Genomic DNA, 14,608 nt, shown 5'->3' on the forward strand with positions numbered 1-14,608 from the left:
CTACAAGGTTGTGCCCTGAAATTTTGTGCAGTGTCCATCACAATGAGATTTTTTTAGTAAAGTAAAAAAGGACGTGTTGCCGAAACATTGTTTGCTAACCATTTTTAATTTGTTAACGCAATAATGCTGGTTACTATAACTAAAGAATACCGAGTCTATGAAATCTTGTCAACGTACGCATTTAAGGAATCAACATGCAGCCTATTCTTAAACCTTAAGATAAAGAATAGAAACAGAGACTATATTTTTGCGTTTAATAAACCACACAAAGTTTGTTTTTGGTTGGCACCGACAAATTATATTTCTGTAAAGGGCAATTCTCATTGGGTTTCGTAATTTTTTGCAGAGGTTGAAAGTAACACCAAACATTAAGTATACTTTACCTTAACGTTAAACACAAACACTAGTAATTACATAAGCGCAGCCGATTACTTTGACTAGTGTACAGAGTTAAGCGATCAAATTGGAACTTGAACTAGGCTATACATCAGGAATATGAAAAGGCCTAATAAATATTATGCACATTTACTACATAGGCACAAAACCATTGCACGCAGCAATAGAAGATAGGTAATAAAAGACGAAATTATTTTTTCGAAAAAAAATATGTAAAATTTCGTGCAGTTGAAATGGCACAAGTATATAAGTATAAAGTAGGTTGCTTCCTTCAAGACTTTTTGATCCTCCTCGCCTTTAAAGATTTGCTTTTTTGCTTGAGGCTCTGGCGCGAAACGTACTCGTCATTTTCGCTGCTGCTTTCTGATTAAATCAAAATAACGAAAAGTATAGGAAGGATACACAAAAGGTGTTGTAATTACTTAACATGAATTAAACTAAATGCACCTAAAACAAAAATGTATCTGTTTGTAAATTACTTGACTTGAGTCTTTTAGAGAAATGACTTGGGTGAAATTAAGTGTTTTTTATTAGGCAAATTCTTTGATTAATTTAGGTTATTTGTCCTAAATTTTTCACATAAAACCATTTTTATTCGGTATATTGCGATTTATTTTTAGTTGGGGTATTGCTCATAATCGGACTGCAACATGTAGTTTTTGTGAAATTTTAATAATAACTTAATTTTAAATTTCTACTTACCGTCGCAAGAAGAACTGCTGGATACTTCTCGCAATGTTATTCTTGGATTGATTCCTTCAAGATTGGCTGAAATTGCATTTTGCAAATACTACAATTTTCTTTGGTAATTGTACAATAAAACTTTAATGCTGGGTGGAGTCAATTGCATTTCTAAAATCAGTATAGATTTAGCAAAATATAGAATTCACAGTAAAACTTTAAATTTAGTCTCTGTCATTTACAATGTGTAAATAACTTTGATATTTTAATCTCCGGCTTCATATGAATTGTGTCTACATTATGATATTCGTATACATTTAATTATTCTATGAAAATTTGCTTCTGCGCTTGAACTCTATCTTTGATATTGAATGTAATATACGCTGGAAAAAAAGTCAAAGGCTGGGATACACAAACTTTTTGGCATCGGATCGGCACCAATACCACTGTTGTTTCGGACGAGTGATGATACAATTATATTATATATCCACATTGAGCTTTTTTTGGACAGCTGATGCCAGACCAATGGCCCCCAATCGTCCCATACCCTCTACCGATAGGTCCAGGGGCAATTTTGGCCATTTAGGTCATCTTCCGGTCAATTTAGGACTTATTCCGATAAATTTTGGCCTTATTTCGATGAATTTAGGCCTTATTTTGATAGAGTTAGGTCTTGATCAGAAGATCTTCCGCTGTACTGGATATTACTGCGCATTTGGCTGTATTATGTCGTCGGTCTTAATACTATGGTTTTATAGATTTTTCTGCTTTAGGTATTGCTGCTTTTTAGGTCTCTTTGTGTGTTTCCCTTTTTTATTCTGAATCAAATTTATCCGAGAAAACTAAACAAACTAAACATTTAGAGGCCCTGTAATCACAGTTAAAACTTACACTTGTTGTTCGCCGTAGATATTTTGCTAACACCCGGTGGCTGTGGATTGCTGCTCTGTGTCATCTCATTCTTCCAAGACCGCATCAAAAGCATGAGGTAAATGCCGGAACGCACAAGTTGGCGTAAGTCTTCCTGCATCTGAGAAATCACACGTTCATACCACGATGACCGACACTTGACATTTTATTTTAATAAAGATCCCCAAAACTTCGGACCAAAAGTAGAACCAAGCAAAACAACATGAAATTGAAACTTTCCTAAATATTTTCGTAGGTTTTTAAGCCAAAATGTGTTTTCTATTTAACACTACTTTTAAAAATTGGTCATAAGAAAATAGTCTACAAATCAACAACTGCTTTAATATTACAAATTCAAGCTGTCCCCTAATATAAGTAGTAGAAAGCCGTTATGTAGTACCTTTAAAATTCTGTCTGCAGTAACATCTGTTGAACCAAGTAGTTGTACATTGTAAGGCTGCTTACAGAGCTCGCAACATGAAACATCAGCACCTGGCACAGAAAAACAACTTTAAAACACAGAAAAACAACTTTAAAAACACAGAAAAACAACTTTAAAGACTTAGCTGCATGTGGTAAAAAACAGTGAATTTCAAGACAATATGAGGAAACAAACAGTCTATAAGCTTTTTTCCAACGGTCTTCAAAAATATAGCCTACTTGTGCAACTACGGCAGAGAAATGGCAGCTAGATTTACGATAAAATTTCTTTGCGGTCCCTAAACAAGCCCAACTTAATAAAACTTGGTAATATTACATTTATATGTGTACAAAGTTTCAATACAAATAAAAAGAGACAAAAATGGATGCTATTTCCATGTAAAAAAATTAAATTCTTTTGGAAAAAGGTCAGTTAGCACTATAATTATAAATACAAACTCACCCTTAGCTTTTTTTGTTTGTCTCCATTGTCTGAGGCACTGCATATGAACAAAACGTAGTGATCCGGAACACGCACACGGTGTAACCTGCTGGTTGTCCAATGAGTCACCGGTCGATTGGCAAATACGACACATTGTTGACTCTTCACCTGCAGAATTAGCAACATTTCAACTGAATGATGTTAAAAAAATGTCATGGATCAACTAACTAAAACGCTTTTAAGATAAAAACAAATGCGGAATTGATAACATTTAAATTATGTTGAATTACTGTACTTGTTAATATTAACGCCAGCCATTTTTGAAATGTAACAAAGAAAAGCCAACATTTGCTTTCAAGTTTCAAGGGTGAGAATAATAGTTTTATGCGCCTTAAGTTTGCCAATATACTATAGCATAGGGTTTATACTGACATATCATTTTGTTTAATATGAACCAACATTTAAAAGGTCAATATGATGCATTTACACTCTAAAACAAAAATTCAATTCAGGCCTTGTTTAGTACATAACGCAAAACTACAATCAAAACTAAAACACTGTGACCTAAATATAGTATAGTAAGTTTAGCATAAAGTCACAATATCTATGCTGTGCTCTATGTTTGACAAAACCACTGTTTTTTTAATTTTATATTGCAGTATCCAGTTTGGGAACCACTGGGTTAAACCAACTATTTATGATTTGCTAATGTTAAAGCCTGACAAAGATCAATATAATAAAAAGTAATGTTTAATAAATAAATTCTACAATAAATATTATATACGGCTTACATATGGCAGCTACTTGGTTTGTTTCATTCAGGCTTGAAACAGTAAACCCAGATTTATGGTAGACGGCTTGCTGACGGGATTTTATCAATGATTTGATGTCTGCAGTAGCCTAGAAAATATAAAAGCATGTATCAATACAAATAAGCTTTCTTTTTTAGAAAATTTTGTTCAGAAAACCAGTTATTATTTGTCTAAAATCTGTATTATATCAACCTAAACATATGCCAACTACTGAAGCTTTCCGATAAGTGTCTTATGTACAAAAAAAGTAATTTTAATGTAAAATAAGTTTTTGACTTTACAGTAAGCAGTCTATAATTAAATGCAATGCATTTAAAATACCTTTAATTAATACAAAGCTTGAATGTACAAATTATTGGCATCAGATTGGCTCCGATACCACAATCCCATCGGACTAGTACTAATACTATTAGCCATTCAATTACTACACAGTAATATTGCCATTTTTTGTATTCCGTGCATGAAAGTCCATAATATTTATCCGAGCCACTACACTAAACATTTAGCCGCCATGAAATTACAGTTGATTTAGCAAGTCATTTTTAGAAAAAAGGTTATTATTTGTCTAAAAACTGTATCACTCTGCTAGAGATTTCTAAAAGATTGTCTAAAGTACTTAACAAATGAATTTTGACGAAAAAAACACAAGTTTTTGACTTGATAGTGAGCAGTCTACAAAGGCAATTTAACCAAATGTTTTGCATCTAAAATACACTTGATTAAAGCATCACGATTTTACCTGGTAAATTTTTAGATAGGCTTGGCAGTTAACATGTTTAAGTAAAATTACCTTTTCTTTCTTGCTAATTGGTCTTTTTTTACCCTCTTCATTTAGTGGCAGTTTTGAAGATCTTCGTACAGATTGACTGTTTTTCTTTAAACACTCTCTACTACTTTGAAATTCCATCACTTATGATTGGAAATTAAAGTCAAATGAAATTCAACTAAACCTTTCATTTGTAAAATGAAATGAAGGAAAATCAATTAAGTTTAAATTAAGTAATAGTAATTGTGTAACAAATATCCATCATTAAATAAACAAGCGAAACTAACTCAATTGGCCAAGTCAAACTAGTTTTACTAGTCTTTGTCTTTTTAATAACAACTCAACCTATCAATTTAACACAAATAAAATGTCTTCTTTCTCACTGAAGAGATAAATGAGAACTAACAAATTAGTTTCAACTCGGAAAGTTTAATTTAATAATTATGTCCACCCAAACTTTAACCCCAACAAATCAACATAAATTGTTTAACATGTGTATGTGTCACACAGGATGGAAATATTGATATTGTAAATAAGTCATTTGTGAATGACTTGTAATTCAGCGACAATTTGTTTGTCAAGGTTGCAGCTATCTGATTGAAATCCTACTGAATTTTACCAAAAATGTAATGATTTAACGAAATCACGACACCCCTAAGACTTAAGTCCAGGTAAAGTCATTTGTTTGAACGAGTAAAGTCTGATTAATTATTTTACAAACGCTTAGTTAAGTAGGACAACACTGACATGCATACCACAGAGGCTATTTACCCGGCTAACAAAGTAATTCAAAGGTAATTCCGTAAAACTCGAATAAAACAACACCCCGAACCTAACCGTAATCAATAAATTATCACGTGTTTTTTCAGCAAGCGTAAAAGAGCGTTTCGGTCAAATTTCCTTTCCTAAAAGAAATCGCTATTTTTGTTTTTGGATAACAATATTTAGTACACACATCTGCTAGCACTGACACACAAAGGTTTATTTCTGCAAAACCATAATTAAGAGCTTCGTAGCGTGTAAGCCAAGACTATAATTGGTAAAGAACGCAATTAGCATCAACAAACAAAATACTTTAAAGTTAATTTTATCAAGTGGCTTCCCTTAAACTGGAACGTAGCAACTGTTCAATGGACCGTGGAATATTTTTTTAATCGTGTAAAGTTCATAGTTTGATATTTTAGTATTAAGTACTTAAGTGGATGCGTGTTTTTAGCAAAACATTTTTTTTAATATAATTTTGATTGCATTTTGTGTATATAACTCACAAAAGGCGCTAAATAACACAAATTTAAGAAGAGCATTTATAAAGTAGCAAAATAACAGTGGTTTTCAAAGCGAACATATTCGCCAAAACTTGTATAGGATGTGTGCTAAAAATCAAACAAATTTCTAAAAAAACAAGTGCATAGACCTTTACAATCTAAAGTAGCGAATATAAAGGTAATTTTGGGGAATAAATGACAGCTGGCAATTAAGCTAAGTGCAAGTAATGGAATTATAACTTCGGAACCTGAGATTCAACAAGCTACGTTTTAAAACAATGTTTAAAGAATTCAAGAGTAATAAAGCAGCACATAGCCTAAAGCAAATTTCATTAAATACGACAAAAAAAACTATTATTGATATATAGTGCAGGGATATATCAACTAAAATTATCATTCGTGGGTCGCCAAGTTGGGTCAGATATAACCCTGTCGGCCTACTTAAATCACAACATATCGAAATAGAACCAATATACCCAGAGCAACATATGTAGGCTTATGCGAATACCAAAACTGCATATTGATTTATAGACAAGCAAGGTAATAAACATTAGCTGTTTTATAAACAGCATGACTTTTATCACGGCTCAGAATAACAAGCAATATTTTATACGAAAATCGTATGAACCTTTTATATGGACAGTTAGGGGTCCATGAACACCAAGTTATAAAGCCCTAGTCTTTAAAAAAATCAACTTCAAACTACTAATTTTAAAAACACAAATGAAACAACACAAGTAATATCTTACGTAAAAATAATAAAATAAAAAGCAAAATACTTTAATCCACACATACATGTGATACAAACATCTCAGCAAAAAATTGACAATATAAAAAGAATAATTGTTTTCTTTAGAATTAACCACGCAAAATGGACATTTATTAACCGTTACCAAACCCCAGTTTTAATTGGTAACATTGGCGTAGTTGGAAAATAAGCCGATGTAATGCTTCATCAAATCGTAGCTGGATTTGTAAAGAGCCTGAACAACAAAACAATGTCATTAAAATGACCCACAATAAGTAGCATTAAAATTTATTAAATCACTGCGTTTATGCTTCTACGTAAAGCTGTTTGTTATTTCCTCATGTTTAACACAAGGAAAATGGAACACATATCGTACTTACGCCTTTCCTTTTGATTGAAAAAAGGTTTAATGGTGAAGGTCGTTTTAAGACTAGAAAAGTAATTTTGAATTTTAATACCGTATTATTTATAATTGATTTTGGAGAAAAACAACGTTTGTTTGTTGGAACCATGAAATCTGCTACTCGCAATTACGGTATATGTTCGATATTATTAAATGTAAATCGTGGGTGAGAGTATCGGTATATTCGTCTAATACTACAATGCTGCCGGTGCTATGTCTATGCGAAACTGAACTGACAAAATTAGGCATTTCAGTAAAACCTTGTGATTTTAAGGTGCGTTTCTGCCTTAAACTTCAAATTTTGAAAAATGGCATATAACGATTTAAGGCAGCTATAGGAACGATAGAACGTAGTGAGCAAAATTTGGCATTATACGCGGTGAGGTGTGACCTTGAAACGTTTGGTTTTAAAACAGATACTCGTATATGACCACAGTATTGACGCCATTCGGTATTTAACATGTCAGCTATAATTTTGAACTCAAAGTATAAGGTATAGACAGAGCTGGATTAACAATTAGGTAAAACAAGCACGTGCTTAGGACACCGATCGAAGGGAGGCAACATAGAAATTTTCATAGCCGAATTTTCTAATGCATTTTTTTTCTAAATGCAGTGTTTAATGAAATACTTCAACTATAGGCCAGACTCAGACCTAAATAACGGGCCAGTCGAAATAAACTTTTGCATATTTTCTATGTCAATGTTGCACTAAATATGTGAGTAATAGAAATCACCTTGACCCTTGCAAGATAAATGTCGACCTTAATTTCTGATCAGTAACAGCAAAATAATCTAGCAAAGCTAACTATTCAGGTCAGACACATTAACCAGATCTTAAAAGATATTATATATCTTTTAAGATCTGGTTTTAAGATCTGGTTAATGTGTCTGGTTTTCTTTGTCAAGTATCATCTTTAAACTCCTCTAAGTGTTTGTAGGAATGATATTATAGAGCACCCTCAACAAAGTATAATCCGGTCCAGAGGATAGGTATCGAAATTACATTTTTCCCCGCACTATGTCAAAAACGTTACAGTTTTTTTACCTTTGTAAAATCAACTCCCGGCAAGCAATCCTTAGTGTCTTTGAATGCCCGATAAACGTCCACCATCATCTCAGCTTTGTACCTAGCCACCAAGTTCCAGTAGATACAAAACATGGCAGGACGAGTGAGATCAGATCTACGCACAGAAAATACAACACAAGATCGTTAATACCATTTAAATAAAGGGTAGAAAGAGGTGAGTACGGACAGTACCGTGGGGCCATGCAGCCCTAGACTATATTTGTCAACTGGTCAAAGCGCGATTCTTATTGTGTGCTTTAATGTTTTTGTCCGTTTAAAAAAAACAATTAGCCCAAAGGCGTTATGTGCTTACTATGGATTCATGCGCCCTGTGACTAATAGGCCCGCAAAAAAATCCTGGGTCCGCCCCTTATGCGAGAGCGCCGAAAATTAACTTAAATGTGTTTATGTATGAATACCTAATTTTATTTTAGGTCGACTGTAACATTTTATTTAGAGTTCGCTATTTACAAGAGCCTATAATTTTGTACAACTGCACCAAACTGCTTGAAATTGCATTAGGCCTACTGACAGAACATCTAAGATGTGAAACACAGTGCATTGCAATGATTCCTGTTTCTATTTTAATGCAAGTAGAGTATCTACTTAGTCTACAAGTATACCTATTATACTTACTTGGCTAGTACCACCATATTCTTGTTCGTGCTATCGGTCAGATGTAGGTCGATGACCGATAATAGTTCAGTGATTAAATCTTCTTTCGGCACGTCATTCTCTGACCAGTCACTTAATTCCAGTTGAAAAACCTAAACAAATAACAAATAGTCACAAGGGCCATATATCTAAGCAGTTTTGAACTGAGCGACCGCCTATCAAACACCATTAGTAAAGTGTCATTCTTCGCGGTGTATTTGCAAAATATCTTGGATTATAATCTTACCTACTAATTCGCTTACTTCGTTTAAAAAAAAATAGGCCTGAAAACTACCAGCCAGAATATTCGTGTCAGCAGGTCTGAATTTATCATAAAGCAAGATAACTATGAGCTTAGGGAACCAAGGAAAGAGGGCACCACTTGAATTTTCAATGGTGATTTTATTATGATTCAATGAAATAATTCGAGTTGGTCATCAGACCACTCAAACCTCTAAAAAAGACCCGGTTTTTATTTCTTACTGTTAGTTTTAATTTATTCAGATGGATAATATCTTTGTGATTGTGTTTATATTTTGATTGACACACATGCGGCACCAAAGTCTTAAAAGTGCTTAGGGCCCTGTCCCTGTCTATCCTGCCCTGTGAGTCACGGATCTAAAATAGAGGGTATCGCTGGGTTTGAATTTTCGCTCTGTGGGCGGTAGGTTGCAAACCCTGTAAAAACAGAAAGCCTTCGCGCGACCTTTTTCTACATAAAAATGTACATAAGTATGCAAAAGAATTCAGAATAATTTTATTCAGTAAATAATTTTACCTTGAAAGAACCACGTTTTGAACCTATGGTGAAGTTTCTTTGTGTTACCGGATGTCCGACGTTCTCCGAAGTTTTTGCGACCCCCATGTCGCCGTAATCTTCCTCGTCCAACGACGTGGGCCAGTAGCAGTAATCGTTCTGCAAATTACGACTGGGTTAAAGATTTATTTTACAGAAAAAATAAGCTTTTTCATAAAACTATTAATTTTTGGCCCACGATTGAAATTTGCTTTGAATTCAAGCCTTTCCGTGAAAATCAAAACTGGAGAAAAACAATTTTTGAGGCGTATGTGTCATCTAAGCCTCGCGTAGCATCATTGGTGCCTTCAAAATTGTTAGCTTAGTGATTTGAATAATTATTTCCCTTATTTGGCAACCCCTTATGGCTCTAACACAAGCCGAAAGAGCCTAAAAATAAACAGCTAGTATAATGTAGTTTATCATTTACTTCATGTATCGTTTACTAAAGTTACCGGACAAGTGTCACGTAGACCACCAACAATGCTAAATTAGTGAATTGGGCTTACTGCTTTTCCAGAACATTAAACCGAAATAAATATTTTGAAAAAAAAAACGCTTATGTATGTTTACCATAGAGATGATATATCCTCTTCATTACACAAGAATAAAAAATATCAATTGTTAAGATTGAAACACAAAAAATAAAGGGCATCTCAGTGAAAAATACACCTTTGATTTCAACATAATGATAGTCGATATTTTCTTCTCGACTATCATCGACCAGAATTCCTCCGCTGTTTCCTTGTTGGGCTGAGTTGAAACGATGAGTTCGTCCACACTGTTGTACGCCTGAAATTGTTAACAGGTAAAGTTTATGATTCAAAATTCACGCATTCCAAACAAGTCATAAGTTATTTGCAACAAATCATATCAAATTATATAATAGTTAACTTTAATATAACTCAGTTTTACAAGCAGGAATTAAGAGATAACTACCTAAAAGTTAACCATAATTAAATCAAATCACTGAAGTATATATACATACAAGGCGTTTGACACAATGATTTAAGTCGAAGTGACATAATTCTGGGGAAAGACTTGAACCAAGTCACAGTATTTACGAACATTGATTTAAGTGCACCTAAGTCAATTCATTCACTTGAGTCACTATACAACATTGATTTAGGTGAGTAACCGCTTAATTCTTACCTCGACAGCATATGCAGAAAGGACGTCTGCGTTCGGTGCATCTGTGACAGAAGGGTTTATATTTAATGGTGGATTTTAAAATGTTTGTTAACTAGCATTATAGGAACATATCATTAAATTATCTTTCCGGAAAACACGAAAACGAAAGTGAAAATTTGTTGAACTGCTTTTGTCGCACGGTGTCAGTGTTACTACGAATGAAGTTGCTTTTTTATTTTGCTAAACCATTTAAGATTTAACTAAGCCATTAAGAATAGCACATAAGTAAAAGTAAAAGTCCTATATTGTTTTACTGAAATACCTTTAGCAGTAGAATGTAAAATATTAATTTGGGAAACAAAAAGTCCTTTAATGAATAACGTTGCCTTCAATTAACAACATTTAGAATAGTAAGAAACTGAGAATAAAACTCCAATTTTCGCTTTCAATCACCATTAGCTATAGAATATGCCTGATTTACAATAGGCTGAAACCAATCAAATGAAGTTTCACTGAAAGCAAAGCCAAACAATACACAATCCCCGGAGAAGGGTGTCGGCTTTCGCCCAATCTATATTGACACTTTAGGGCCAAAACCTGTATAATATGTATTACTTTGGAACCTAAGGAATGCTCTGGGCACATCTACACAGCTTACTCTCCTACCGAAATACATGTTTGCTGTGCTTTTCACGGCTAATGTTTCATGGTGAAACTTCTGTAGAATGCTATAGGCAACCAAACGATATAAACAAAAAACACTAAACACTAGTAACATGTTGTGTTTAAAAAACACTGAACTTTTTCATTAACAGTGTAACCGAAGAATGTTTAGTGAAATAAAGGCGACCCTAATAAACGTTGTCCTACTTACATCAGGAAAGGCGCTAATACGTTACTGATATGGTTTGGTTTGGAGTTTGGACGGTTGTTTATTTCCTATGCCAGTTATTTTAATATTTAATGTACCAGGCTACAATCAAATTAAAAGTTAAAATAAACAGCTGATAAATCATGTGACTATTGTAAACAATAGGCTCAACGCAGCCATAGTAAAAACGCAATTTTAACAACCAGCTTAGCTCAGCGCAGCTGTAGTGTAAAAGTCCTTTACTTACATCGGGCAAGGCGCTGATTCTTCACTAAGAGTGGCTGGTTTGGGCGGTCGCTCTTGGCCAATTCAAGCTTCTTAAATTCGTTGTCGATCGCGTTGTTTTTCAGCGATCTGTGTAATAAGTAAAAAGCATTTGCAACTTTAAATGGAAAACGAATTGAATGAACGGCATGGGTGTCCAGTTTACTGCCAAATAAAGCAGTTTAGGTGATTTTTAGTAGGCAAAATACGAAATAACGTTCACTATGAAACATGTCAAGCAACATTAGCGAACCAAAGTAGGATTTGAACTATATGTAAAGCGTCGATTTAGGTGTCTCGTAAATATGATAAAAATATGGAGTATCACACAGGCTCACAAATTACTTTAAAATGTTGAACTCATGGTCCAAATTCGTTACGTGGAAACAACATTAAAATAATTAAATATAATTTGATCTACAAAAAAAAAACTAAAAAAACAAAGGTTCATATCGTGCATCACCCAATTTAAACGAATTTAAACTTCTATGTGTACTAGGCTTGGCTGTTGCCTCACTCATATGTTATTTAAATTTAAGTAATTATTATATTTCATGTCCTATACAAATTACTCTTCCACTTCGTTGTATTCTTCCATAAAGGCAGGTACATCCTTGTCGGAAACTCCCAGCACTTGGGTTTCGTAGAGAAGCTTGTGCAGAAAGACGTACTGAAGCTGAAAAAGAAACAAGCTAGTAATAACATTTAATTTGAAGTTAAATGCACTGTCAAGTGTTGATCTGGAGTCTCATTGAAATTAAAAGGTATTTCTTTTATTTGGTTGAAAGCTGTATTATTTTGAAACCAACAAGCCGAAAAAAACAGCATAACATTTGTAAGCATACTTTTGAAATGAAATCTATCATACGTCCTTCAAATAATTTTGCAGCTTTTTGTTTACAGTCTAAGGTCAACACAAATATATATTTAGGCTATTTGTGGGTGGACTAATGCGAGTAACTGTATATCTGTGTTTTTGCGTTTTTGAAGTTCATTAATCAATGCTAATTAAAGCATAATAATTCACCTGCAGCAAATGCTTGGTGTAGGTTTAAATCTTAGTTATTTTTTATCTTCACCCTGCTGACATGAAAGAGAAGACATACACAAAGGTTGGTTATCCGTCACCACTTAGCTTGAAATGCAAATTTAATAACGTAACGGTATCAAATTGGCAAAGGTCGTGAGTTCAAATCTTAGTCTAGTTTTATTTAACTTTTATAAAATGAATATGACATTAATGAATAAGCTATTTTTGCTGCGATTTGTTTGCTTTTAGAGTGAAAATAGGACATTTTTAGCACGAGAAACTCAATCTATCTACAGCTTCCCACTGTAGGATTTAGACTAGTTTTCGGTTACTATGTTTTCGTATTCAAGCTCAAGTGAATATCTTACCACAGTCTGAACCATTTCCATCCTCTGATCTCTCATTTCCAAGACAGCTTGGTAGACGTCGATGCTTGATGTGGTCTTCATCTCCTCCAGCAAGTAATCGAGTCCGATGAAGGTCCCTGTTCTCCCCGCTCCGGCACTGGAAGAAAATAAGCAACAATCCACTTTTAAAATGGTTTAAAAAAACTTCAGTGTTTTCTAAGACCCACAAAGCACATGCAAGAATTCCGTGGCGCAGTATATATTTTGGCAATTAAAAATCTGAACAGGAGTAAACTACACAATTTTTATACTTTTAGATAACTGCAAATTACGAATTTACACATTATTTAGAAAATAAAAACATATCGTCAATAACATTCTTGTGTAATGTATATACTAGACCTAGTATATTGCCCCAGATCCCTACGTCAAGTCATTGAATTAAGTCAATAGAACACTGCTGACAACTGTCGTAACACTTTTCAGCCCACACTTCAGGCATTTTCTGTTTTACGAGTTATAAGTTATCCTACAGAATCTGGTTAAAATGACCACAAGATGCACTGCAGAGCCCAATTTCGATTAATCAGCAGTAAAGCGTAGGTTTATGGGAAACATGTCATCAGCAACGATACCGCGGCTTTATGAAGCATTTGCAAAATAAAATGTTAAATAAAGTAGTTTTATTTTTGCCAAACGGAATTTTCCTTGCAGATATATTAAAATTCCCTTGGATGTTGTTGTTAGTCTTGTACTCACGAGAAAAATAGTTTTATAAAAAAAATTAATTTTAACGCCTTGGTAAACTAAAGTTGCAATTTATATATTTCCTTAGGGCAATGGTTACCAACTGTTTCTAACGGACAAGGATTGCAAACTATGATTTTTGGTCTTCAAGATTCTAATTTAGTTGTTCAGCTCATATATATTGTTGTTTTGTTGTATGGTAGGTGTTAGTTTTTTGCCTTTCGCTATTGCTCCATTTCTTGTTTTTGCGCGCGCATAATGGCGCGACGCATCGCATACGCACACTCACTTAATTAGGCGTGGTAGTGCGCGCCTCTCACGTAAAGAATGCAACTAGCTTCTAGCCTTTGGGGCCAATTTAGTTGATATATAAAAATTTTGTTTTGCGGTGCTTGGTGCAGTCACCACCAGCATCATTACTGAAGACACTATACACGCCAGACATCAAACTTTGGTATGTTTTATTTCGTAACCTTTTTTGTTTGTCTATGAAGTATTTTACGCTAAACAATTTCCTCTTTCGCCTTACAGAAAACCTGCACCGATTTCTCTACTGTTTTGATTTGTACCGTGCGAAAATTGTACGTTCGCTATTGTCCTTGTAGACGCAAGCAATAATAGAAAGAAGTGCTTCTTATTGCAAAGCTTGATTTCTAAAGTAAGAGTCCAATAAATCAAACAATATATAACAGCGTGCACATTAGGTGTGCAATTATTTGTTTGTGACATTACAGTAAACCACCTAACATTGTGAGTAAGAGGTTTGCAATATATTGTTGTCTGACGCCCAAAGACAAAAAAGTTTAATTAAAGGTAGTAGGCGTTATTAATAAAGAGGTGGTGGACATGTCCTATTG

At 34.0% G+C, this 14,608-nt stretch overlaps 2 protein-coding genes across 3 annotated transcripts in view; both read right to left on the reverse strand.

Annotated features, from left to right (window-relative positions):
* Positions 1-318: 318 nt before the first annotated feature.
* LOC146136989 (uncharacterized) lies at positions 319-4,599 on the reverse strand. 2 transcript variants are annotated; one of them, XM_083395161.1, is made up of 7 exons: positions 4,451-4,599; positions 3,640-3,748; positions 2,870-3,016; positions 2,387-2,478; positions 1,969-2,101; positions 1,099-1,164; positions 319-759 (listed from the first exon to the last, which is right to left on the reverse strand). In XM_083395161.1, the coding sequence occupies exons 1-7, from the start codon at positions 4,565-4,567 to the stop codon at positions 668-670; spliced, it is 756 nt and encodes a 251-aa protein (XP_083251287.1). In that variant the 5' UTR covers positions 4,568-4,599; the 3' UTR covers positions 319-667. The 2 variants fall into 2 exon arrangements, with proteins under 2 accessions (XP_083251287.1, XP_083251286.1); XM_083395160.1 differs by having other exon boundaries at positions 1,969-2,107.
* Positions 4,600-5,690: 1,091 nt separating this feature from the next.
* Positions 5,691-14,608, reverse strand: part of LOC146136990 (uncharacterized) — a 39,691-nt gene continuing 30,773 nt past the window's right edge. The window contains exons 33-41 of the mRNA XM_083396308.1: positions 13,026-13,161; positions 12,200-12,303; positions 11,611-11,717; positions 10,514-10,554; positions 10,034-10,153; positions 9,344-9,481; positions 8,548-8,678; positions 7,891-8,026; positions 5,691-6,674 (exon numbers count right to left, since the gene is read on the reverse strand). Of these exons, the coding sequence (XP_083252434.1) occupies positions 6,597-6,674; positions 7,891-8,026; positions 8,548-8,678; positions 9,344-9,481; positions 10,034-10,153; positions 10,514-10,554; positions 11,611-11,717; positions 12,200-12,303; positions 13,026-13,161 (991 nt within the window). The 3' untranslated portion in view covers positions 5,691-6,596. The remainder of the gene's footprint in view (positions 6,675-7,890; positions 8,027-8,547; positions 8,679-9,343; positions 9,482-10,033; positions 10,154-10,513; positions 10,555-11,610; positions 11,718-12,199; positions 12,304-13,025; positions 13,162-14,608) is intronic.

This window comes from Ascidiella aspersa, chromosome 8, assembly GCF_963924565.1.
Source record: "Ascidiella aspersa chromosome 8, kaAscAspe10.2, whole genome shotgun sequence".
NCBI classification, from domain to species: domain Eukaryota; kingdom Metazoa; phylum Chordata; class Ascidiacea; order Phlebobranchia; family Ascidiidae; genus Ascidiella; species Ascidiella aspersa.